Raw genomic sequence first — 26515 nt, 5'->3', positions numbered from 1 at the left:
TCATTTCCTTGAAAGTACCTTTAAAATGCCCAGTGTAAACCTAAATCTTATAATAAGCATCTCCTTGTTGTTGCATCAAGCTAATTAAACTTAACTTCCTATGAGTTCATTATACGCTTGGTTATCATTGACTGATGAACAGATGCAATACCAAGCACATGCTACTGTACACTACAGGCATGCAAAATACTAGAATTGGTGATAGTAGGGAGCTTTTCTTATTCTCATACATAGTATATGTCAGGACTCAACGAAAATGCCTCTCTTAAGTATCTGTGAAGCCAAGGAGCTAGGATAAAGAGATGCAGTATTTTCTCTAAGGATCAACACATTACTGAGACATGGCCAACAACAGTGCTGATTGGGATGTAAGAACAAGTAAGGATTTCAAGACTGACTACAAGTTCAAGCAGTAGTTAGGTCCTTCCCTGAACCTTTTAAACCAGGCTACCCAGATCTTTAACAAGAAAGAAAAAAAAAGGAAGGAATGAAGGAAGGGAGGGAGAGAGAGAGGAAGGAAGAAGACGGTGAAAGGACAAACTGATATTTATGCCTTTCCAAAAACACTCATCTGATCATCTGACCGGGAAAGACACTTTTGAAGTGGAAAAATGAATGTACCATGCATTCTGGGGCGTAGAAGACACAGAAACTATCGGTAGCTGTGTCACAAGCACTCTGAAACTTTGTGATAATACCATTTTCTGCAGCAATCACACCTGATCTCAAATCCATGAACCACCTCTCTGGATGTTTCAAGCTCAAGATCTTCCACGAGTCAACGAACTGCCTAGAACTATGTAAGCCCAGCCCTGAAAGTCGCATGCCATTGTATTGGTTTTGGTCCCATTCTATTGTTAACACACTCCAGACTTAATTCAGTGTTAACTCTATCCATCTATTGTTGGCATGAACATAAAATTTAAGTCTGTGTCCCCTCGTTTATAATATAGAAACAACTCCTCTTCGGGACTGTTCTTAGGATTATCCAATATAAAACTGCCAAAGTGCTGCTTAGCACTGTGAGTTGTCCCGTCCCACAGTGGGGACTTTTGGAGGTGAATTCTCTTTCCTTAGCTTCCTAAGAAAGTTTGATCCTTTCTTGCTTCGCTCTCTAAAAATTAAAGCCCAAATATTTTCTTTCCCATTGCTAAAGAGAGAGAAGTCAGTCACCGCGTCCATTGGCTAAGTAGGTCCATTTGGAGACGGAACCATTTTTCAGAGAGGTGGGCCTCCGCCCGGAACGCATTGAGAAACGGACCGGAAGTGGCCCGTCTGTTCTCTTCCTCCGCGGAGGGCATGGGCGATCTAGCAGCTTGACTACTGTCCCGTGCACGCTTCGAACGCGTGGTACTCGGTTTGGGGACTCGCTGGAAGCTCCGCGGCGTCGCGCCGGCGGGAATTGCGAGCCGATCCCTGCTCGGCCACTCCATGCCGGGTTACAGGCTGCTGGCGCAAGCCGGCGCCCAGGTGTTGGGCTGTAGCACCAGAGGCCTAGGTTCTGCCCCGGGCTTAGGGAATAGGTGGGTATGGGCAAGAGAGTGGGTGGAGGGGTGCACAGCCATCACAGCTGTGTCCTTGAACAGAGACTTGGCCCGCGCAGACGGTCTGTTAGGAGCGGAAGGGGTCCTGTGTCCAGGGGTGTGACACTGATTAAGAAAACGTCTTTTAATCCAAAGGCTCGAAGGGGTAGCGTTTTAGTATTTAAGAAATTAGCTATTAGCTGCGACTCTTATCAGCAGCAGTAATGTCTTCTAACCAGTGTGCACTGTACAAGACGAGTTTGTGTGTATTAGGCTTGTGCCCTGTAGCCAGCCCCCTGTAAGCAAACCACTGTCATAACAGTTTTTTAGATAAAGCTGACACCAAACGGAAATAGGTTGTCCAGAGTCACTCAGCTTGTAAGTAGAAAATCACTCTTGATTCCAAGCTGGAACTTCCTAACTACCAACCAAAGGAGACTGCCCAAAGGTTCATTTAGGTTCTGGCCCACTCCGTGCAAGAATTACACACACTTTGGTCTGCCTCAGAGCTCACTAAGATCCTTCTTGGTGCTTGGTGTGTCAGCTGGTCAGAGGTTTGCATTCCGTGGATTTTAGTTTTGTTTCTAAAATTTCGTATATTTGGTTTCTTAGCGTAGGCCATGTCATTACAAGGAGGAGGAAAACTGAGAGAAAATCCAGCTTCCCTCGTGCTCCATTGGCTCTAAGACTGTCAAATACACATTTATTTGGGCTAGTATTCCCTCATATGTTTAGGTAAGATCGTTCTTCGCGGAGGCAGCGGAAAAGCCTTCAGACTAACCTTGATGAAAGTAGAAGCCCCAGAGTTCTCATAAGAAATGTTAGGGAAAGTACATAATCCACTCCATTCCCTGGGGCCTTGAGTTATTATCCTAACACGGTGGCCTCCCCTACATTAAACGGAAATAATGATTTGGTTTTCTTGTTGTTGTTGTTGTTTTTTTTTTTTTTAGAACGAATATCTGGTTTTGTGTGAGAACTCGCCACAGCAACAGTAGCACTTGGTGGGATGAGCATCTTTCTGAAGAAAATGCCTCGTTTGTTAAGCAACTGGTCTTTGATGAAAATAAAGCCCAGTTATCAAGTAAACTAAACCCCCTGAAAGATGAACCGTGGCCTTTACATCCTTGGGAACCAGGTGATTTGGGGGGCGTCGAAACATGACCTCTTAATCACAGTATGGCTGGATGCATGAGACTGGTAACTGCTTTATAAATTTGACATCTCGGATTTTCATCTCTTGAGCCTGTCGGTTTCAGTCTGTTTTGGTTGCCAGCTTATTTCCAAACTCCTCATCTGCTGCTAGTAAAAGACCTCAGGAAGGTGTCTTGGGAGAGGAAAATCCCTCTGGATATACGACCTTCTTCCCCTAGATACATAGAATGTAAAATGAAAGGGAAGTGCCATGAAGAAAAGGTTGGAGAAACCTAGTGTAAAGTGTCCTGAGTGGGTACTGCTGTTTTCAGTTGGAACCCTTGTGTACCCATCTGGATAAGCGTAGTTCTACACTCAGCTCTGTTTCAGTTGGAATCCTTGTGTTCCCATTTGGACAAGCATAGTTCCACACTCCGCTCTGTTTCTGGTGTGAATCTAAATTCATGCGGGACCAGACCAAGCAGGATGGGGCCTTTCCTGTTGAACATGTGGTCTCTGAAGTTACTGAGACACTTAAATTGTTTAGTGACAAAAGTTCAAGTCTAGCCTGGCTTGAGCTCTCAGTAGTCAAGAGTGGCCTTGAACTCCTGATTTTCAAGCCTCTACCACCTAAGTGCTGGGTCATAGCTTATGTAGTTCATGAAATCAAACTCAGAGCCTTTCCCATGCAACATTCCTAGCTCCAGAAGTTCTCAATAGAGTACATTAGGACAACCTGTGGCATCTATATAGTATAAGACCATCTAACATCAATACCTTTTAGAATTTGAATAGACTTTTGGTTTTTCGAGACAGTCTTGGCTATCCTGGAACTCCATTTGTAGACCAGGCTGGGCTCGAACTCACTGAGATCCTCCTGCCTCTGCCTCCCGAGTGCTGGGATTAAAGGTGTGTGCCTCCACTACTGCCCAGCAGATGTTTTCTGATAGATGATGTTGGACAGGATCTGAAACTATTAAAGAGTAATGATAGATTTATATGCTCTGTATAATTCTGTTATATTAAAACTGAGTGTTAGAATTGTTTTACATGTGCTCATTTTATAAACATTTATTAACCACCAGTATATTGTGCCTGATATAGTTAAAGATATTTAAATCTGTAAATAGTCTTGAATATATTGTATTTATTGCCAGGTTCTTCCAGAGTTGGCCTTGTCGCCCTGAAGCTAGGCATGATGCCTTTATGGACCAAAGATGGTCAAAGACATGCAGTCACATTACTTCAGGTAAGAAACATAGAACATAGAAGAACACATAGGACCATCTGTGTGTGTGCCAAGATCTGTGTACATAAGCTGTAATGTTTGAATGTGTCTCCTGGACAGAAAACCGCATGGGAAAGGGGAGCGGGACAGGTAATAATGAGGACCTTTCCCTCTGATGGTTCTGGGGATGTGGAGTCTGGTTTAAACCAGTCTTCCCATAGTTCAGTTAGGAGACCTGGAGCAGTGCTCTGGCAGAGAGGGATAACTAACAGATCTTCAAAGATCTGCCACTTAGTCCATTCTTAGAAAATATCTCAAGCCCCTCCATCACTTTCACGTAAGGTTCTTCCAGTCCCTGATTGTAGCTGTGATCACGTTGCTGTCAGCGTGGATAATGAGTTAAGTAACTCTGAAATCCTAATTATACGAGGCCCTCATGCTGGCTGGGGAATCACACTACAAGCTTAAGTTTTGTGAATTTTATTGTTTTCAGGTACAAGACTGTCATGTGTTAAAATACACTCCCAAGGAAAGCTATAATGGAAAAACAGCAGCCCTCACTGTGGGCGGGAAAACAGTGTCGCGCTTATATGTAAGTACATATTCCCATTCCTAAAATAGCGCATTTTATTAGCTTCCGCTCTGCCTGCTTTCCTGTTTGAAGAATATTCTGTAGTCACAAAGTGCGACTTCCCTGAGGACTGTTTGGGAGAGGCAGACTAGCAGAGGCTTCTGGACCCTGAGAGACCCTAGTGCCTCCTCCTCCGCCTTCAAGCCTATTTACCCTCACAAGATGTAATGTTTGTACATCTGTAAGGGGACTAAAGGTACCGCCCACCTAGTAGGCTGTCGCAGGACTAAATGAGGTACTCTGATGTGCCTGGGCTTCATACATGCTCCGTAGATCTTGGCTTTGTTTATTCGTTTTTTTTTTTTGTTTTGTTTTGTTTTTTTTTTTAGTGTGTGTGTGTGTGTTTTAACATATAGAAAAGCATTATTTCCTAAGTAGAGTGTTAACAGGGTGCTGAATGTGTAGCTTGTTAGGAAATGCCCCAATTATTACCCTCTGCCAGTGTCCTAGACCGAACCCTAGAAGTCAAGATGGTGTTCACCAGTAAGTGACTAGAACACAGCACTATCTCCAAACAGTTTTTTTCATTGTTTACAAAATAAACATGGGCAAAAATCAGGATGTACTCATAACAAGTAGCAAATATTTCTTGTAACTGTGTGACTTTTCCTGAGGAGACACAAACAAACATCCACTCCCCGCAAATAGGGAACCCACAGCAGACCAAAGACAAAACCAAGGCCAGCTTGGCAAACCAGTGCTGTCACAGGGTTACTTAGAGGCATATGAGTGAAGATTGCATACAGGAGTTTGGGCAGCTCAGTCCAACCCAGACAGGGTAACAGCTCTAAGTCTGCAAGCCCAGAGCTCCCGGCACGAGGTGTGGACTGCTCCAGGCTGAGGAAATCTCCTGCATGCAGTGGGCTGAGCAGTGCTGTCGTAGGCAGTTGTTGGCTGCTTCTGTGGGCTCAGGAAGGCCTTGTGAAGCCTCACGAATATAGTTGGAAATTGCGAGACTTGCTCTTGTCTCATGAGTGCCCCCTCCTTTCCTGGAAGGAATGCGTCATTCAGAGGAAATTGCTACACTGCATGTATGTGCTTGTCACAGTTAACTTCTTTTGAGTGCCTACTATAGGCCGGTGACATCATGTGAAGCCTCTTGCATCCATTCATTACCACACATGATCACTTTAGCCTCTGGGGTGGAGGAGTGGAGTCACTGGTCAGGACTGATTGACCACAGGTAAGAGCAGGGCAGACTCCACAGACTTGCGTACTTACATGTTTCTGGATATTAACCCCCTGCGAACCCTCAGACTGGTAATAGGGGTGACTGAGGTAGCCATCCCATAAATCAGCATATATTCAGCAGCCACAGAACTGGAGACAGCCAGTCCACCTTGGAGAGGGCCAAGGCAATTCACAGGGAGGGAACAGAAACGAACAGTGAATGTAAAAAGAGTGCTTGTGGGAGCCATTTCCTTGTTTTTTATATGACTACTGTCATTTTATTTTCATTATCAATTTTGTAAATCCATGACCTTATGTTCTTGACACTTATAAATTAAGCATCATATTGGGACAGTTTGTTCTGCTCCAAAAGATAGATAAATAGTGACTCCTCGGATACTGCAGATAGCAGGGCTGCTCTTGCAGAGGACCCAGGCTCAGTTCCCAGCACTACATGGCATTTGATAACCACCTGTGACTCCAGTTACAGGACATCTAATGCTGTCTTCTATCCTGTATAGGCACTAGGCATACACATGGTGCACATACTACATGCAAGCAAAACACTTTTATATATACATATATAAAAAAAATCATCATTTTTTAAAATAAATAGGAGATGATGGGGAACACAGGGTTGACCCTGAGTGCTACCATTAGTTCATCTTCATCTGCTTTCTCACATCCTTCCCTCACCCCACCTCGCCCCCCACCCCAGCCCTCCATACCCTACTCATAAAAGTAGAATTTGGAGATATCTGAATTCTGTTCCAGTTCTGAAATGCATATCAATTCTCTGAATCTTTTAGTTCTCAAAGAAAACACACTTGGAAGCACAATTTAATATATTCTATTTTACTTAATAATAAAAATGTAGTATCAGTCAGACACTAAGAATATTTCCAAAGTAGCGCAGTACTTACTAATAATTAAATTTTTTCAGAAATGATAGCACTCCACTTTTACACTCAAGACTGCTGTCCTCCCTTTCCTCTGTATATAAGCCTTAACGTCATTTGCAGCACCGGGGGGAATTTTGACATGGGAGTGCTTTTTCTTACATTGTGGTAAATGCTGACCACTCAGCTACATGGTCTGCTAGAGACAAGGAAGGGGGTTAGAGATGGGACAAAGGGTAGAGGTCAATGAGAAGGGAGATGATCAGAGTATGTGCTATGCATGTATGGAATTGTCACAGTAAAACCCGTTACCCTGTGTCATTGATCTGAGCTAACAAGAAGAAAAAGTTGCTTTGCCAGGGTGGGAAGCATTCACCATTTATAAGTGTTTTTGTTTAAAAAGAAGAGATTTTTTTCCAAACTAAAAATACCCTGGCTACTTACATGTTTTGCCCTCGGGGAAGCTGCATACAGATTGACTATATAGAGGGGTCTTGGTTTTATCTGTTGGTTTGCTTGCTTTTACAAAACTATGAATAGAAAATATTGGACAGTTGGGCAATCAAAATAAGTTGATTAAAATGGTTTTGTGTATAATAGGGCAAGCACCATTGTGTTTATTTAATCTGTAAAGAATTTACACCTCTAAAAACCTACACTAGTTTGTTTTTGTTATTCCTGTGTCTTATAAATAAAAATTGATGTGGTACATAGTGTTTCTTCATAAGAACATTAAGTAGCCCTAAAAGTTGATTAAATCAATTCATTTTGGGAGCAGAGCAGTGCTTGCACTGTAGGAAGGATAATTGCAGAGACATTCTGCAGAGGGAAGACAGCTCCATGGATGGGGTTACCCACGTGTGACAATGCTGTAAGCCTCCAAATTGCCTTTTTGAATCATTTATTTGGAAATTTAGAGGGGAAAGGAGGCAGGGCCAACCAGACTGTTACTGTGCTTCTGGTTTCAGTTTAATTTGAGCATTTGGTTTTTAGCAGGACTAAAACCTAATTTTCTTTTATATTTTATTTTTTTAATTTTTTATTGATTCTTTGGGAACCCCACTCCATGTACCCAAATCCGATTCATCTCTCAGTTGTCTTCTCCTACCCCACCTGCCCCCCCCCCCCACCTCAGCTTTTTTTTTCTCCAAGGAAAGCTAAAAAATAAAAAGCCAGGAGTGGTGGCACACACCTTTAATCCCAGCATTCCAGAGGCAGATGCAGGTGGATCTTGTGGGTTCAGGGCCAGCCTGGTCTACAGAGTGAGTTGAAGGACAGCCAGGGCTGTTATACAAATAAACCCCATCTCAAAAAACAAACAAAAAGATAAAAATAGACAATAAGAAAACTCTCCTCCGTCCTTAGACCTAGTATTATAATATTATAATTTTAGTTGAAACAATTATTCATTTCTAGTGAAATTAAAGAGTAATTAAAAAGTATATATTTTCTTAGTCCTTTTTATGTTTGAGCCTACTGTTAATGTAGGCTATGATGTTCATTTTATCATTTTGTCCCAAATGTAAGGGATTTTTCTCAGAAGCGTCTTGATACACTCCAAGTTCAATATTAATAATATAATATTATGCCTTATAAATCAGCTGAACTATGTGAATGTCAAAAGCAAATTTGAAATCTTCTAAATGAAATGCATGTGAATTCGAAACATCAGGAAAGTAATTCCAGGAGCCAGATTTGTAAGGAAAGCTTCAGTGTTTGCTCTTTTAAGAGCGAGTGAGGGTGAAGAAGGGGGCTTTGGTATTCTCAGCAGGAGAGAAGGGAAAGAGCAGAGAACGAGGGCAGAATCTGGCTTTCAGATTTCTGTGTTTCAGAGGGAACAGTGGCTTCTCAAGAGAACAGTGTTCACTGCACAGCCCATTAGAACAGCCGTGTTCTCCGTGTTCACTGCACAGCCCATTAGAACAGCCGTGTTCTCCATGTTCACTGCACAGCCCCATTAGAACAGTGTCCTCCGTGTTCACTGCACAGCCCCATTAGAACAGTGTCCTCCGTGTTCACTGCACAGCCCCATTAGATCAGCCGTGCCCTCTGTGTTCACTGAACTGCAGGTATAGATGATTTAAGCAATTTTTAATTAAGTGTATTATTATGGACATAGATAAAAGATCTAAGGAATAAAAAAATAGGCTGAGGGGTTGGCAGGTGACAGTAATTCAAGAGGCCTGAGTAATTAAGAGGGCAAATTACCCAAAAATTTGTTGGAAAGGCCCCATGAACAGAGATCACGGACCTGTGACCAGTGCCTGTTGTGCTTTCAGACCAGTGAGGTCATCCATTCTGTCTGAGACTGGTACACCGGCTGGATCTTAAGCAGTGCGTTTATTTGTTCTTAGATGTAATCTCATCTCCTGTAAATGGGGACTTAGATGCTGTTGGTTCATTAGGGAAATAAAATGTGCTTTGATTTTTATTTTTCTGGGTGTTTGTATCTTGATTTGGGTCTCTGCATTCAGGCCCTTGTACTCTTAATGTGCTACTTATATATGCTACTTTCCCCTCTAGAAACCTGATTCAATATTGGAATTTTACCGAGAACTTGGATTGCCACCGAAACAGACAATTAAAATCTTTCATGTAACAGATAATGCTGTAATTAAGCCAGGTAATCTGAGGTCGGGAGAGAAGGGAGGTAAAAAATACCCAAATATGTGGTTTGTTTAATGTCAGCCCTTTCAATACAGCTAAACAAAATACATAGTCCCAAACACTTATTTTTAAATATAAAACCTATCTGATTTAGTCACTAGGAACAAACAAGTCTTTGTCCCTGGTAAGAGAGGAAAGCTGTAGGATCCTCTTTGTTTTTCCTGAGAGGGAGGAGCTCTTGTTTGCTAATGTGGAGTGTCACATTTTTTAAAAAGCCTCTCCAAGTCAGTGTTCTAGCTTTAAACTGTGTTCCTGATTTGCGAGCTAGGATTCTTCTAGGAATAGTACACTCCCCTGGAGAGTGAGAAAATACAGCCTTGAAAGGAGAACCGCCAAACATATCCCTTGGAGAAAGATTCATTTCCCTGTTCGTGGAATGTCAAATTAAGGTTTGACATGTGATTTTACTAAAGCATAAGGTTACTAACGTATGATATTTTGGTGTGTTTTGACCTTCAAGAGAGCTCCTCAGTTTTTGAACTTGAATTGCAGCAAGAAGATAGTGAATTTTTTAATTTTAAGGCAAAATAAATTGGATTATAAAAATTTCGGTAAGACTTTCAGTAGTGGATATTGATCTGACTTATAATGGGCATATATTCCACTTGGAATATAAAGGATTTGTTCTGAAGCAAATTTGAATATCCACCAAATTTGCTGAGTCCAGGCACTGATATTAGCATATCTCGTTTGTCTAAGATCATGTCTCTGGTCATGTCTAGGATGATCATAAAAGTCAAGTCCACATTAATTTTTGCTCTAGCTCAAACCATATTAAATTACATTTTTGTGAGGCGGTGATGGTCAAACAGCAGTTTGAGTTGCTCAGCTTGGCAAAAATGAGGTCCCTTGTAATCCTTTAAATTTTCTTTTCTAAATTAATAGTTTTGACTGACAAATCATTTGTATTCATGTATAGAGTATAATGTGATGTTTTGGCATACACAGAATGAAGTTTCTAGCAACCCTAGATTAATCTTACCTTAAGGCAACCGCTCTTAAATACCACTACACCCTGCTCTGTGCACTAATTAAACAAACTAAAACTGGCTTTCAGTTTCATTCTCAGCTACACTGAGAATCTGGTCATTTTTGTCATTTTTTTTTTAAATTTAATTTGGCTCCTAATTGATGGTATACTGTTGACTCTTAACCAAAAGTAACCCATTTTTTTAGGTCAGGGCTGTGATTTACACATATTTCTAATATAGATTTAGGAGTATCTATAAGGGCAGGTTTTATCTAATCCAAAGACCTAGGCTTCTGCTCGGTGAAAGATTTGTTCAGCATGTGCCTAGAACAGAAATAATCTGACATGACCGGTACTGTCTGAATGTCCCCTCTGTAATCAGTGGCCAGCAAAGGAGAGGCTGAGTCCAGGCAGTGCATCACAGTCCACTGGATGACGGAGATTGCATTAGACTCCAATGCATTCATTCTTCTCATATTTTCTCTTTTCCCCTTGTGTGAAATGGATAATATACTTTAATTCAGCATGCTTATTCACTGAGACAACTGGCCATCATTAAATCTGTTTGCCAGCAGGACTGGATGACCACGGGACTCACTCATCTTGACCGGTGCTTCATGAGCCCATGAAGGTGCTTTAGTCAGATGTGGTCTGTGGCTCACTCTAGCACGTGCGCCTTGAACAGGGTTCCCTTGTCCCTCAGCCTTCTCAGTGATAGCTAGAACTGTTTGTGGATAGCTCCATTGTTTGGGTATTTCTACTGTTCCCAACTGCCCATGATCTACAAGCATTTGAAAGCACAGCTGGGAGCCCTGTGGTGGAGGAGTCTGAATAGTCCTTTCTGTGCGGTAGATAACATGATTTCTCCTTTTCTTTTTATAAAGGGACCCCTCTTTATGCTGCTCACTTTCGCCCTGGACAGTATGTGGATGTCACAGCCAAAACGTAGGTCTTCAGCACTGCACTTCTCCTTTGCTTTGGTTTCTTCCTATGTTAGAGATCAGTGGGTGAAAGTGCGGTCATTCAAGTCAGTGAATAAAAACCCATGCCCTCCCCGCCTCTCTGTAAGTCACTGACTGTCAGTTTTAAGGGTGCACTGGGTTAGTTCCAAGCAGTTTCCATCCGGTGAACTGAGATGTGCGCTTCCAGACACGGGGCTCTGAGCAAGGTCCTGAGAATTAAGTGCATCCCCAGTTAGGTCTGCTTTGAAGACCAGGACAGCACACACTTCAATTGTGAAACACGCCTGAGCAGTGCTGATGTCTTCTGTGTGACCAGGGAGTAGTTTAGTTGGGAGTGCTCTTTCCGGTTTCTTGGAGTATAAGATTTTATACTGTTTGTGAACATGGTTGTTGTGTTTAAGTGTCCCAGTGTAACTGAAACCTGTTTGCAGTTGTTTCTTCAGAAACCAGAGGAAATTCCACACATGGGTCTCGTTCGGAGCATGAAGCTTTCTTGATTCTTGTGTTAGCTGGTGAGACTGCTGTGTGTGACTGCCACTCTAACAGAAACGCTGCCTTTGATTCATTTAGTCTGGGCTAGTATTTGAGAATCTTTAACCATTTCTGCCCCATGGTGTGGTGTCTGTATGATTCTAGGAACTCTCTAGATCTCAGAGAAGTTACTGCTGTAATAGAGTACCCAAGTCTGTGTAGATGTCTGGAAACTGTTCCTGCTGGCTGCTGGAACTCACACAACCTAGAAAAGCCAAAATTACAGGGGCACCAGTTGTTATCAATTCTTGTCCTCTCCTCATGGATTCTGACTTCAGTCCTTTGTCTGTTTACTTCTCTTAGTCACATGATAGTGCCTACCCGGGCATTCTCACCAGGAGCCCGCTGACAGGTAAAGGTGTCCATAGACTCTGGGAGAGAGCAGGTTGTTTGCGTTGACTCTATGACCAAACAGCTGCTTTACCCAAATACACCTGGTGAGTGTCGGGCTTGGTTTCCCTCCAGGCCCACCTCAGGTCACACATAGGCCACTTCAGAAGCAGCTGGGTGCCTTTATGCCTGTCCAGCTTTGTAGAAATGACATGGGGTAGATCGGCATTTAGAAGTCTGACCCTGTCCCTTTGTTTCCCTAGTTACTAAAGATCACTTGACTTGTCTCTTGGTGACACTATTCAGTTTTTCTAACCTTTGGTTTGGTTAACCAGTGAAGACTGGGTTATAAAGCACATTATTTTACTTTTAAGTTTATGAGTTATTACAAATCATAAAATACCACACACTTCTCCTGTGAACTTTACATACAGTGCTCTGTGAATTCCATTATATAACTTGCAGGACATATGGAGACCCTGAAAGGACTTGCAAAGCCAGATGCCTTGGTCAGCAGCTATCTTGTGACTAGCTTGGTGTGCAGCTTAGCTTTTCAAACACCTCTGCTCAGTGGATGCTTTCAGTTCATGTGCTACCATTGAGTGTCTTTGGCTTTTTTTTTTCTTTTGGTAACTGCAGTTTTGTGTATCAAGTAAGAGTGGAGAATGTTTCCTTTGTAAGGTTCTGTTTCTAGAAAACAAGATGATTTGAAATTATATGGACGTCTTAAGTCTAAATAGCAGATAGGCGTGGAAGAACAGATAGCCTCAGGATTAAGACAGTGATGGTCAGCTCTGGAAGAAAAGAAGATCGCTTGGAGGAGGTCCTCGCTGCTGCACATCTGCAGCTCAGCTTTCGTTTCATTGCTGTGCAGGAAATGGGCTACCCCCATGGAAGCATACTGCATTCTGGTCTGTGCATCTTCATGCAGACTGCCTTGCATTGGACCTTATGTAACCTAGTGCCAAGTGTTTCCAGGGACTGTTCCACTTCTAGCCAGCATTACTGCATTTCTCTGGTGCCTTTAAATGCTTGTGGACTGACTGCTCGCATGGAACTGGATTGAACTTCCGAGTACAGTGTTGGCTCCGTAGCTGTGTGACTCATCCTCGTGGCCACAGACTTCCCGGGCTGTGGGGTGTCTGGACAGCACACACGCATTTGCGCATTTGCTTGGTTTTCTTTATTCCTCTTACGTTTTCTAGTGCCCGAACTCAATGCTTCTTATTTGGAAGGCAGTTCCCTGTTCAGAATGTAAGCCCTTCAGTGTCCGTGGGAGTATTGTTTCCCCTTATCTGTGGAGACTTGTCTTTTGAGTACAGGTTCTGTATCCTCTTGTTCCCCCTCCTGTGACTGATGTGAGGACAGGCTTTTCTACTTTGTCCTCTATTTCTTGTCCATTTTCAATAATTGATCTACTAGCTGTTCAGAGCAATAAGTTTTTAGACATTAGTGAAGCGACGAGTAGTTGGGTTACAAAGAGATAATCTCTCAGGAGCCACCCTAAGTCACGGTTGAAGGCTAGAGTTTGGGAGGAATTGTCTCAGAGTTGTCTCTTGCTTTGTTGTTTGAACATATTTTAGTGGCTGTCTGTGTTTCTATAGTTGCTTTCCTAATGCAAACCTACCAAGCAGCAAAAACCAATTCAGCAAGTGACAGGTGAACAAGGTCACACCGCAGTAGCTCTGTGACCAAGGCAAGTTCCGTGATCTCTTTCTACTTCATCTTTAACGTGAGCGCTTCGAGAGCAGTGAGTGGTCCTCAACCTTCCTGATGCCGCAGCAGCTCCTCATTTTGTGCTGACCCCAGCCATAGATTTTTCATTGCTGCTTCATAACTATAATTTTCTACTGTTGTGAATTGTAAATATCTATGTCTTCAATGGCCTTAGGCAACCCTAAGAAAGGGCCATTTTATTCCCAGGGCTTACGACCCACAGGTTGAGAACCACTGTTGTAGCTCCTGGCTCAAGCCTGGCACTGAGTGCTACCTCCTCAGGAGCATTGGCTCAAGCCTGGCACTGAGTGCCACCTCCTCAGGAGCATTGGCTGCCTTCACCATGTTGTCACTGCTTCTTGTTTAGTTTAAAAGGAAGCTCCACCTTGGGAAGAAACCTTGAGAAATGAACAGAAAACATGAAATCATTAAGAGCTCAAGTCTGATATCGTCTAACACATCAGACATTTTTCGACATAATAGCTCTAAAACAGAGATGTAGCCAACACGTAAATGATTGTGCATTTCTGTACCCCAATAAAACTTCATTGACAAAACCAGGTTGCTCAAGCTAACTCATGCCAATCCATGACTTAGACCATAGTGAGAAGAGAATCAGAAGCAGGATGCTCAGTCTACCTTTTCGTGTGACTTTAGGGAGAAAGTATATCTCAAAGATTAAGGAAACCACAAAGTGTACATTGATGGCAGCAGAAGAAGGGCAGAGAACGCCCTCTGAAAAGAGAACACTGACTGCATGTTTGGTGTTAAGGAGTCATTCACTTTTTAGATTGTGGTAACCATAGTGTGGTTTTGTAGTTTGAACGTGTCCCTACCTTTCCTTACTGTAATATTTGTAATGTAAATGATAGACTCTCTGGAGATTGCTTTAAGTACCCTATTGGAATTGCAGAGCAAGAGAATCAGGTGAAATATGGAAAGCCTGGAGTCAGCAATTGTCAGTGAGTGATGGATGCTTCAGGCTTCATTATAGTCTCCATTCTTCAGTAGGTGCAACGATTTCATATTAAAAATTATTTTACAAAAAAAACTCTTGCATTTTTAGATTAGATTAATCTCAGAGTAAATTCCAGAAAGAGGAAAATCTGTTGCAAAGGTGTGGATGGTAAACTTGAGGAAAAAAGAGGAGAGAGGTGTCACAGAAGCCAGTGACAAGGAAGAGACTTGGGGTGGGACTGTGAATGGTCCTTAGAGAACTGAGCACAGGTGGTTCAGAGTAGATATGTAGTCTCTCCTTGCCTCAGACATGTTTGCCCCGGGTACAAGTATTAGAAACACGTAGAGAAATACCTGCTGGGTGTGTTTTAAAACTGCTGGTTGTCAGTATTTGGGCATTTGTCATGACAAGGCCAGGGAATAAAATTCCCATATATTAACCTCTAGAGATAATAGGATTCATTGGGAAATGGTAAATCATGCATTACCTTCTGGAAGAGTCTACGGTTGATCGTGTAGGCCTCTCAACCTTTTCTCTTTCTTCCCACGACACAACAGTAGTAGTGTTAGGTTCACCTCTCTAGCTGGTCATTGGGCTAAGTCGTCACACCAGGGTAGGCTGAGTAAAAATTTGTTGATTCCTTGCTCTTGTTTTCCTTTTGTTCTCAAGTTGTTTAGCAACTGGGAGAAGCCGGAGTCTCTCTGCCCTCTATGCAGTCATATGGGGAGCATGGGCCAAGGAACGGGGCAGTAGTCTGCTAAGTGAAACCTCTGAGGGGTTTCTTGTTTGTAAATGACTTTGCAAATGGTGTAAGCATCCTAAATAAACTTAGTTTTGTTTTCCTTGTTTTCACATGAGCCTTACTGTAATTAGAATATCTAAAATTGCATCCTCCCTGATTTGGATTTTCATTTGATTTATTTCTGCAGACATAGCTAGACGAGCGGTGCACACCTACAAACACAGCACTGGTGGAGACAGGAGGATTGCCGTCAGTTCTGAGCCAGCCTGAGTTAGACAGTCAGCTCCAGGCGGGCCAGGGCTGCAGCATGAGACCCTGTCTCAGACAAACGAGCAGGAAAAGGCCCACAGTGGGTGGAGGGCGAGGGAGGTGGGCATCTGTGTTGTGTATAAATTTCTGTTAAGTTTTTCTTCTGTGACTCACAAAAGTATTATATTTGAGTCACACCAGGGTAGGCTAAGTACAGATTTGTTCATTCCTTCCTTTGCTTTCCTTTTGTTCTCAAGTTGGATAGCAACTGGGAGAAGCCAGAGCCTCGCTACCTGTGCCTCCCACGGATCAACAGGTGCACTCTCTCCCTGCACCCTGAGCGGAGCCAGTAATTGTCATGTCACTTGTGGTCTTGCCTTTTGTTTAAAGGTTATTTACTGAAGAGGTTCCATTGTACACAGTGGAGCTCATGAAGTGTTCCAGACCAGACTGGAAAACAATATGCAATTAGCTGACACATAATTAGCACTTTGAGGGTACCACTTTCATCTTGTAATCATTTACTCTAAAATGAGCTCAATTATCTTCTGTAATTTACCTGCTTGCGTTTGCTGGTGCGTGCACTCAGCTGTCTTTTTAAGGCAGATAATCAGTTTGAGAACTCTGGAGGCAGTGGTGAACGTCTACAAAGGCAGCCATGTTTGAATGTGATATTTTTAAAGCGTGTTCTTTCAAGATGAGTATTGCTGGCCGCTCTCCCCTGTTGCTCTTAGCTGCTGCTTGCTAAATGATAGAATACTTCAAAATTATTCTTCACTTCCTTCTCTTCATTTGTAAATTGCTAAGCTTTTTGCATTACTTTGCAAGTATGCCCTAAAATTCATTGTTAAGTGGAAATATTAATAATATCTGAGATACAATTTCAGTGTTTGATTTTCATAGCTTCTCTTTGGAGTGCATCTCTATATGAAATTATCCAGTACCTTTTCCATTGAATTTATGTTACACTCTAGTTTAGCTTTTTGTTAGGACGACTTATTTTTGTAGTTATTGAGGGAAGAGAGGGTAGTATATATGCTGGCAGAAAGAGATATAAGCTACGTCTAATTTAGTTCTGAACCAGTCTTGATGTGTGACTTGAGAGCGCATGCCTCTTGGACTCCATTTATAGCTTCTAATTGTTTTCAAGTTCAGTTCTTGATTTATCTAAAGCTGTTATTCAAGGGACTTTCTTCAGCCCATTGTCCGATGCGTCTTCATTAATAAGCGTGTAGCAAAGTCCTTGTAGAAAGAGTGTGGTTTTCATGCTATTTTGTAATTGGTCTGAACAGTGCACGTCTAGACATAGCTGGCTTTGTTGAAATTCCACAATATTGCCTTAAAGTGTATCGCCACTGTCTGGTGAAAGGTGAAGAAAATCTCCACCTTAAGAGTATGTAGATGATGTCTGGAGTAGACTTGCAAGTCCTCAGACCTGCACAGCATCACTTGTAGGGATGGATGTACTTGACCTTCAGAGATGGACTTTAGTATAGAACCTTGGTGTCATTAGCTTGTTTCTTTAGCTAACAGACTTTGCAAAAAAGTGTTTTCATTTAATTTTTTTTTTTTCAGTTTTTCGAGACAGGGTTTCTCTGTAGCTTTGGAACCTGTCCTGGAACTAGCTCTTGTCGACCAGGCTGGCCTCAAACTCACAGAGATCCGCCTGCCTCTGCCTCCCGAGTGCTGGGATTGAATGTGTGCGCCACCACCGTCTGGGTTAAATGGTGTTTGGGTTAGTAAGAAAGTGTCTTTCTCTACTTCTGCTTTTCCACTAGCTTCCTATCAGCCCAGATCAAGATCATCTGGTGTCCTCTAAAACTACTTGCCCATCATCTAGAGCAGTGGTCCTCAGCCTGTGGGTCATGACCCATCTGGGTTTGCATATGATATATTTATTTACATTATGACTTATGACAGTAGCAAAATTACAGTTATTAAGTAGCAACAAAATAATTTTATGGTTGGGGTCAGCACAGCATGAGGAACTGTACTAAAGGGTTGCAGCATGAGGAAAGTTGCGAGCCACCGTGCTAAAGGCTCACCTTGTAGGTGGCAGAGCCAGACTAGAGGTGCATTTATTCAGTGCTCTGTTCTGTGCCCCATCTGTTGCTCCCTGACTCGCAGCCCTCACACAATGGCTTAAGTAAATCTACAGCCTCAGTGTCTGTGGTTAGAAATTCAGCATACCTTGCCTGGCTGTACCTGGCACAGGTCCCTCACAAGGCCACAGTTACATTGGACCCTGACTAAAGGAAAATTGCCTCCATGCTCAGTGGCATGGCTGTTGGCAGCAGCGGCAGGGCCTCAGCTGATGACAGGAACTACCCTCTACCTTCTGCTCCATAGAACTCCTTGTTTAATGCAGGGACTTCTTGCAGAGCAAGAGGAGAGAGTACCGGAGGAGTCTCTGCTAAGCAAACCTCAAGCTGACAGCTCATCTCCTAGCATATTTTTCTGTTAGACTGAATCAGCCCTAGGCTCCTGGGAAGGGGATTAAGGACGGCATAAATACTAGGAGATTGGGACCTTTGGGGCCCATCCTACTGGCTGCCTGCTGTGTCTGTTAGGAGACTGACAAGGTTAGGAGGGTGAAGCTTTCCTAGGTAAATTCCCCGAGCTTAACTTGCTATTGTCTCACAGTCTTGACCTAACATTTGAGACAGAGTTAGACTCCAGGGGGAGGTGCAAGCCAAGACAGACAGAGGAATGTTCATTTGCAGTTTGGCTTGTATGGCCTTTTCTGGCTATTTAGATAAGAAGTCTTGTTAGAACTCCAAGGTGCTGTCAAGAAAGTGTAGTCAGAAATATCTTATACTCCACTCATTATGTAAATTCTAACTTTTTTCCCCCAGTATTGGTAAAGGTTTTCAAGGTGTCATGAAAAGATGGGGATTTAAAGGCCAACCTGCTTCTCACGGTCAAACGAAGACCCACAGGAGACCTGGAGCTATTTCAACTGGAGTGAGTATAAATAGCAATGCTCATTGAGGGAGGTGGGAGGTGGGCAGGGTCTCACTCTGTAGCCCGGGCTAGCCCAAAACTTGCAGTACTCTTCTTGCCTCAGTCTCTGACATGCTCGAAATGCAGGCCTTAGCCATAGACTAGCGGTGTTGTTCCGTTTAGCGCCAGGTGCTCCACCTCTGCACAGACTTTGCTGTTTGTCAGTCAGGGCAGATGACTTCAACCTGACTTCAGTGGGTTCCTGTAGTCGTCCCCTTTTGTAGGCTAGGCTTCCCCAGTTCTCTAGTGCGTAAATACCCATGGGCAGCACTCTCTGTTCCTACCTTTCCTAGCGTCCTATCTGCAATCCTAAGGCAGCTGCAGGTAGCTACTCCATTTACTGGTTCACATACTGGTTTTGCCCTGGGGAAACAACTAAGATTGTTGAGGATAGCATTATAGTGTATTGGGGGGGCATTGAGATTAATGGAGAAATAAGCAATAATAGCATAAGAAATGAAGAAAAGACCCTCTGTTTTGCTAATTCAGTATTTCTTTCCCAGAGGTAGAGCAGAGACTGCCTAGGGTGCTTTTGAATAAAACCTTTGGAGCCTCAGAGGAAATGCAAAGTCCCTGTTATGGTTGGTAGTTGGTTACATATTCCATTTCTTTCTCAATAAGAAAGAGATGATAGCTTCCCTTAGATACTAAGTTCTCACCTAGCAGGTTGTATTACCAAGAAGTGGAATTTTTGTCTTACTGTCTACCGAGAAGAGAAATCTGTTCACAAGAATGCCGGGACATCAAAATCAGTGTTGGGAACACAGCGAAGGGGAATGGGCAGAGCCCTGGTTAAACTCGGCATTTTAACATAGCTGCCTGGTGTGCTCCTCATCATTTCCTCTGGGGAGTGTCAGCCTCTGAGAGTGTGCCTGCCACACAAAACTGTCTGCTCACTAAGAGCTCAGCGAGTGGGCCCCTCACTTCACATTCAGTTGCTTCAGAAGAGGGGTTAGTATCCATGCTCAGAGCCAGCTGGAGCTAGATGAACATTATTCTAATGATGCAGATAACAGGAGTCAAGAAAGTAGCCTCTCAGGTGAGGGAGAAGCCCATTCAGGCTGTGGGGGTGTGGGGGGGCCAAGTAAGCCAGGAAATAGGATGAGGTGAAATCAGCCCACTGGTTTCCCTTGATATAGTGATGTGGTATGTTTGTGTTTACTGTGTTTCTTATTGCTATATTTTTAACTCCTGTCAGAGTTAGATCACTTAGTATTCCTGCTAATGAGTTCGTCTCCTGTCTGCTTCTTCATCTGTCTTTATTTCCCGTCTGGGAGTGCCTATTGCTCTAATTGGCACCGTGAACCTCGGAGAGCAGGGCCTAAAAATGAGGCAGACTAAAGTCTCATGCAATAGCCAGCTTTATTCAGAGCATCAGACTGTTAGACTCTGAGGGTTAAGAGGAGTCACATGAGAAAGTATTCAGTCACGAGAACAAGCCACTGCATGCAAAAACATATTTTTCCAGAGGCAATGAATAACAACAGCTGACGGGAACTCGCTCCTGTCCACCATACCTGGGAGGAGCACAAAACACTCCAAGAACAGTTCTGTGTTCTGAAGAAACTGAGGTCACAAGACTCTTGTCTGTTTTCTTGAAGTTTTCTCACAAGCACTCAGAATTCTCACATGACTTCCTTCTTTGACTGTGTTCCAACATAGGAGTAATAGATAAACATCCGTATTCAGTTAAAGAACTGACCTAGTCGAACAAAGGATTTGGAAGAGTAGAACTTAATCATTCTTGTTTCTGGTGTCCACTGTGATTTAGTCCGTATTGTTTCAAATCAGAAGTACTGAAAGCGTGACCTTTTTTTTTGTTGTTCAGGATGTTGCCAGAGTCTGGCCCGGAACTAAAATGCCTGGGCAGATGGGAAACCAGAGCAGGACAGCGTACGGACTGAAGGTAGGTCTGTAAAGGACTGGCTGTAAGCTTGTATGCAGAAGCCTAGAGGGTCCAGTGTCCTTGTGTGTCCTGAGCAAGTATGCTTCACCACTGTTAGGGTGTGGGGTGTGGGGTTGGTTTGTAGGTGTGAGCAAGTGTGCTTCACCACTGTTAGGGTCTGGGGTGTGGGGTTGGTTTGTAGGTGTGAGCAAGTATGCTTCACCACTGTTAGGGCTGTGAGGTGTGTGGTTGGTTTGCAGGTGTGAGCAAGTGTGCTTCACTGTTAGGGCTGTGAGGTGTGTGGTTGGTTTGCAGGTGTGAGCAAGTGTGCTTCACTGAAGGGTGTGAGGTGTGTGGTTGGTTTGCAGGTGTGAGCAAGTGTGCTTCACTGTTAGGGCTGTGAGGTGTGTGGTTGGTTTGCAGGTGTGAGCAAGTGTGCTTCACTGTTAGGGTGTGAGGTGTGTGGTTGGTTTGCAGGTCTGAGCAAGTGTGCTTCACCACTGTTAGGGCTGTGAGGTGTGTGGTTGGTTTGCAGGTGTGAGCAAGTGTGCTTCACTGTTAGAGTGTGAGGTGTGTGGTTGGTTTGCAGGTCTGAGCAAGTGTGCTTCACTGTTAGGGTGTGAGGTGTGTGGTTAGTTTGCAGGTGTGAGCAAGTGTGCTTCACTGTTAGAGTGTGAGGTGTGTGGTTGATTTGCAGGTCTGAGCAAGTGTGCTTCACCACTGTTAGGGCTGTGAGGTGTGTGGTTGGTTGCAGGTCTGAGCAAGTGTGCTTCACTGTTAGGGTTTGGGGTGTGTGGTTGGTTTGCAGGTGTGAGCAAGTGTGCTTCACTGTTAGGGTGTGAGGTGTGTGGTTGGTTTGCAGGTGTGAGCAAGTGTGCTTCACTATTAGGGTGTGAGGTGTGTGGTTGGTTTGCAGGTGTAAGCAAGTGTGCTTCACTGTTAGGGTGTGAGGTGTGTGGTTGGTTTGCAGGTGTGAGCAAGTGTGCTTCACTGTTAGGGTGTGGGGTGTGTGGTTGGTTTGCAGGTGTGGAGTGAGACTCACTCAAAGGAAATGAAACTGAGTTGTACTGTAATGGGGGCTGCATAGTTAGATTTCACATCTAAGCCGTGAAATGGATACTTGTTACAAAGAAAAGAAAGAAACAGTGATTTACTATTTGAACTGGAGTATTTTCACAAGCTCCTGCAGGAGGAAAGGGACTCTAAGCATTAGATTGAATCTTCTCCTTTATAAAGAGAACGGGAGCTCCCCGGCACTGTGCTCCTGTGTACTGTGCAATCACAGAGAAGTTGAAGGGTGTTGCTGAGCTGTCTCGGATTGTATGTCAGGTGTGTGAGTGAGGTAGATGTGGGTAAAAAATGGAGGGGACAGTCCCAGTAGAGGGGAAAAGAGCACTGCATTGTGGGACATGCATATTCAGAGAGAGAGAGAGAGAGAGAGAGAGAGAGAGAGAGAGAGAGAGAGAGTTAAAAAAGAAGTTATATTTAATCTACTAGTCTGAGAAAAGACAAAATAAGTTACACATACCAACAACACCCAGAAGTAGTCGCTGTTGCATTTTATGTATCTTCTTCCCAAGTTGATTCTACATACATTTAATGTTTAGATTCTGCATGAATTTATGTAATTATGTTAGACTTCTCCAGTGCAGGTGACTTTGGATGCTTGACTAGACAACCTGATAGGTAAACAAAGGTTATTTTTAGGATTCCCTTCTATGATTGTTGTATGAGGCTGAGAAATCCCACTGGAGGCTTCCTGCAGACTGGAGCCCCTGAAATGCCTCTAGCCCTGACTTAGCCCATAACATCAACCAGAAACCCAGTGTGAATTCTCAGTCTGAAGCAGAAGTCCTGAGAATGAGGCAGGGGCATTTGTCAGGCGCTGAGTCCAAAGTCTGGGAGCCTGAAGCTCAAATGACCTGGGGCAGGGCTTCTAGAGCTAGTCTCTCTCATTTATTGTGGCCCCAGCTGATTGGATGGAGTTCACCCGCTGAATGAAGTCCACACACAGACTCCCCACAGGCATACCGGAAGTAATGTTCTTAGCATGCCTTAATCCGGTCAAGTTGACACCTGAAGCTAATTATCAGATAAGTCTGTTTCCCACTGTTACTATTTTACCCTTAGTAGGGATCATCTGCTTGTCACAGGTTTCTGTGTGGTATTATTAATACCTTGATAGCCCATTTATTCTCTTACTGTCATTTTTTTAAAACCAGTGTGTGTGTGTTTTCCTCCATGTTGAGATGTTTTCAAAGGCAGTCTGCTTGCCTGGCTTATTATGGAGATTAGATTCGATGAGTTATGAATTCCCAGTTGCTAGTTGTAGAAAAGAAATAATAAGCAAACCAGAACTGAATTTCCACGTGTCTGTCTTGGTGTAAGCAGACTCCATGGAGTTGAAGTGGTCATCAGGGCCACTCCTAAAGTAAGGCGCACTGCGATCTTCAGTCACTAAATAAGACTCAGAGCTTTTCGGCCTTTGCTTGGTCTTCAGTAGCAGGTGTGCTCACAGCTTTGTGGGCACTTTCTCGGCTTTTAGTAACACATTTGCTACTTCCTGGGGCTTTTATCTCTCACAAGTTGTTCGCTTCATGTGTAGGTGTGGAGAGTGAACACTAAGCACAACATAATCTACGTGAATGGCTCTGTACCTGGACATAAAAACTGCTTAGTGAAGGTATGTACAACTATTCCTTTCTACCACTCGTTCATCTCTTCTGACCTGAATGTGTAGCTTCTGAAGCATCTGTCCTTCCGCTACGAGTTCTCTGCCCGGTGTCCGAGCAGCAGCTCGGTGAAAGGAACACTACAAAATAGCTACACCCTGGAGTTGTAAAGCCAAGAGCTTGTGGGAAAATGGGCTTCAGGGAAAGAAAGGAGCCGGTGCCAAAATGTCATTATTCCTCTGTCCTTTCAGGGATAGATGAGTTTTGCTTTGGGCCAAAAAACCAGAAGTTCTATGGTAGGAATCATGAACCAGAAAGGTGACCAGGCCAGGGCTCCCAATGACAGCATCGCTCTGTCACACCTGCCTTCCCAAATACCTACTGTCATTTTCAAAACTAAAAAGAAAGGGAAAAAGGAAATACAACTAACATGTTGACCAGATAGAGTAAAGTGGAGCCTGGAGCTTCCAGAGACTTAGTTCTATCCAGTAAAACCCACAGTGCCGACTCAGACGAGCCTTGGGGATGCAGGGTAGAAGCTGCCGCCTGAGTGTCAGGAGGTTCGTGGTTGAGTGATCACAGAACATTCACCGTCGGTTTCCAGCAGAAACAAATGAAAGTCTCAGTCTTAACTGTTGCATTATATATTGATTTACACTGAAAACATCATCAGTGATTTGTTATGGGAAACCTCAGGTCTGTAAAAGTGTAAGCGTGACTGGGGAGTCACTACTTGGACCCCTTGTGAAAGATTTTATCAAATAAGCACATAGTTTTCTTATTGGGTATTTTCCTGATTAATGCTGAGTCTAAGGTTGGTGAAATGGAAACAAAACAAAACTGACCGTGATGGTTTCCTTCTGCGCAACGTCCTGCTCATTTCTTGAAACAATCATAATGAGGGCATTTAAGAAAGAACTGTCTTTATACACTTAGTGTTCCTAGCAGCTGTCATTTTGACTATTATTCATTTCTTCTTGCTAAAATGAATATATCCTATTTTACTATGTATATAAGTGTATTTTCCTTCCCTGAATGAGGTGTATGGAAGCTTTGTGGAGCCCAGTAACATCCAAAACTAAAATAGAGCATTTTAAATCATATCAGTATTTCTGCTAAAATGTGTCAGCTATGAATCCAGACATAATTTGAAATATTTTCAGCCATAAAATGTTCTCAGAGCTACTGTAAACACTTATGGCTTTCTTTTATTGCTGTTGTCATTCTGTCTTTAACCTCTTAATAAAAATGCTTTTTGCCAAATGTAAGCTAATTTCTTTAATAAAAGTGACGTTTTCCTTTTTGTGCTCTTAGAGTTAACTAAAAATTCCATGTTTTTAAGCCTCACCTTCAAAATTTGGTTGTAAGTATAGAAAACAAAGTAATAAAAACAGACCAAAAAAGTAGATAGTAAAATGGATAATTATTAGGTATTAAATTTGTATTTAGTATGAGACCTTCATATTTGAAAAATAAATGTGGATGTAAAAGATAATTGTGATGTGATTTTAAAATATCCATTCTGCTGGACAGTTATTGTAAGTATAAAGTATAATTGGTTTCATTCTTGTGAGGTAGGTGGTTCAGTTGAGGAAAATTGATTAATCAAGCTTACTAGAATACAAAGAGAAGCAACAGTAGAGTCATTGATCACCTCTGCGTGGAGTGGTTGCATTCCTGTTCAAACACACAGGAACAGATATTTTTTATTAGTGGTAATTTTAAATACCATAATTGGTTTCATTTATGAGTAAGAATTTTTCCTTTATTCCCTCAGGTCAAAGACTCTACGCTGCCTGCATATAAGGATCACTGTAAAAGCCTGCCATTCCCTACTTACTTTCCTGATGGAGACGAAGAAGAACTTGCCGAAGACTTATATGATGAGGATGTGCTGCAGCCCAGCGCACCTTCTATTACATTTGCCTGATGTCACTGATGTGCCAGAACTCTATGCTCTGCACTCGAACCAGAAAGTAATGGAACCAGTGATCCTGTCCCTCTGCTTAGTGCGATGCTGTGCTCTTGTTTTTATCAAAGGAAACAAATGCATCTCTTCCTCCTCACTTCAATCTGATTAGCAAAATTCCTACATTAAATAATGTAATCATGTGGATTAGATTTGTTAAAGTTGTCAGTTAACAAAGAACAATGTTTTGCCATTTGTAGACATCACTCTCTAGACACGTTTATGTTGATCTTAAGGGTTTTTTAAACTATATAAACAACTCTTATTTAACAAATATATCCCTTAACGTGTGATTTTGAAACATAGAACCCGGGGGGAACCACACTGCTACCTGTTGGGGCAAAGAGATCATTTCCTTAAGAGTGCCATTCTTAGAGTTCAGAGACGCGAAGGGAGGATTTGGTTTTTAGTCTAAGTTGCAGAAACCTGTTTGTTCAAATGAGCACTGGGTGGGCATGTAGCCCCAGCATGGCCTGCTCTGGGCGAGCCGTGCTCCTCTCTGCTGCTGAGCACTGTAAGCAGTGGGCGCATCACTTCTTAGATGTCCTTGGCTGCTGATTTGGGTCTGAAATGCCATTTCAGGGTTTTGTCTTGAAATCGGGGACCATTTTTTGTAGCCACACTACATTCCAATTAGCCATTCTGACCAACATTTGTGCTGGTTATAAGCAGTAAAATAGGGATAGTACTAGCCTTAAGTAATTCCACAAGCCTCAGGAGGACCAGCTGATAAGCAGACTGCTACACACCATGATCTCGGCTCTAGAGAAGCTGAGGAAGGTCATGGGCTTAAGCTGAGGGCCAGCTAGAGCCACACAGCCAGACTGTCCAATAATAAGGAAGCCAAGTGGTCAAGGTCACCAGCTTGGACAAGGATGAGCCATTACTTTTTAGATTTCTAGGGCCTCTAGCCCCCTGCTAAAGCAGCCAAAGCCAAAATCAATGTGAGTCAGTTGTTCCCATGGTAGTCCTGGCTTGGGTGATTGGATGATGCAGTTGTCATGACCTGAACTCTGAGCGCTTCTCACACAGGACAGGTAAAGGACAGAACTTTATGTCAGTACTAGTTGACTGTAAGGCCTTCAGTACTGAGGTGAAGACAAGGGATAGCCTATGGGAGTGACCTCTACAGCGGTCCACAGGTCAGTTTGAATGGATGGGAATCCAGAGGAAACTATGGCCAGGTGTCTTCTTTGGTGTCCAGAGCTTTGTGATTTACAGTCTCAGACGAGCCAAGTCAGCCCTGAGGTTCTCGTTGCAGGGCAGACTCCACCAG

General features: G+C 43.1%; 1 protein-coding gene across 1 annotated transcript; it reads left to right on the top strand.

Annotated features, from left to right (window-relative positions):
- Positions 1-1276: 1276 nt before the first annotated feature.
- On the top strand, positions 1277-25513 carry Mrpl3 (mitochondrial ribosomal protein L3). Its single transcript, XM_041677289.1, has 10 exons — positions 1277-1523; positions 2477-2661; positions 3815-3906; positions 4379-4477; positions 9109-9208; positions 11107-11167; positions 18566-18674; positions 20542-20619; positions 23204-23281; positions 25048-25513. The coding sequence occupies exons 1-10, from the start codon at positions 1432-1434 to the stop codon at positions 25198-25200; spliced, it is 1047 nt and encodes a 348-aa protein (XP_041533223.1). The 5' UTR covers positions 1277-1431; the 3' UTR covers positions 25201-25513.
- Positions 25514-26515: the final 1002 nt, after the last annotated feature.

Source organism: Microtus oregoni, unplaced genomic scaffold (assembly GCF_018167655.1).
Source record: "Microtus oregoni isolate MIOR12 unplaced genomic scaffold, Mior012 000028F_ref0000031, whole genome shotgun sequence".
NCBI lineage: Eukaryota > Metazoa > Chordata > Mammalia > Rodentia > Cricetidae > Microtus > Microtus oregoni.
This window is presented reverse-complemented; position numbering and strand designations above follow the sequence as displayed.

Bases quoted from the DNA above. Each gene is read 5' to 3' on its own strand.
- Mrpl3 (XM_041677289.1), top strand. From the start codon at position 1,432: ATGCCGGGTTACAGGCTGCTGGCGCAAGCCGGCGCCCAGGTGTTGGGC. The intron at 4,478-9,108 runs GTAAGTACATAT...TTTCCCCTCTAG, and splicing joins AAACAGTGTCGCGCTTATAT to AAACCTGATTCAATATTGGA. The intron at 9,209-11,106 runs GTAATCTGAGGT...CTTTTTATAAAG, and splicing joins TAATGCTGTAATTAAGCCAG to GGACCCCTCTTTATGCTGCT.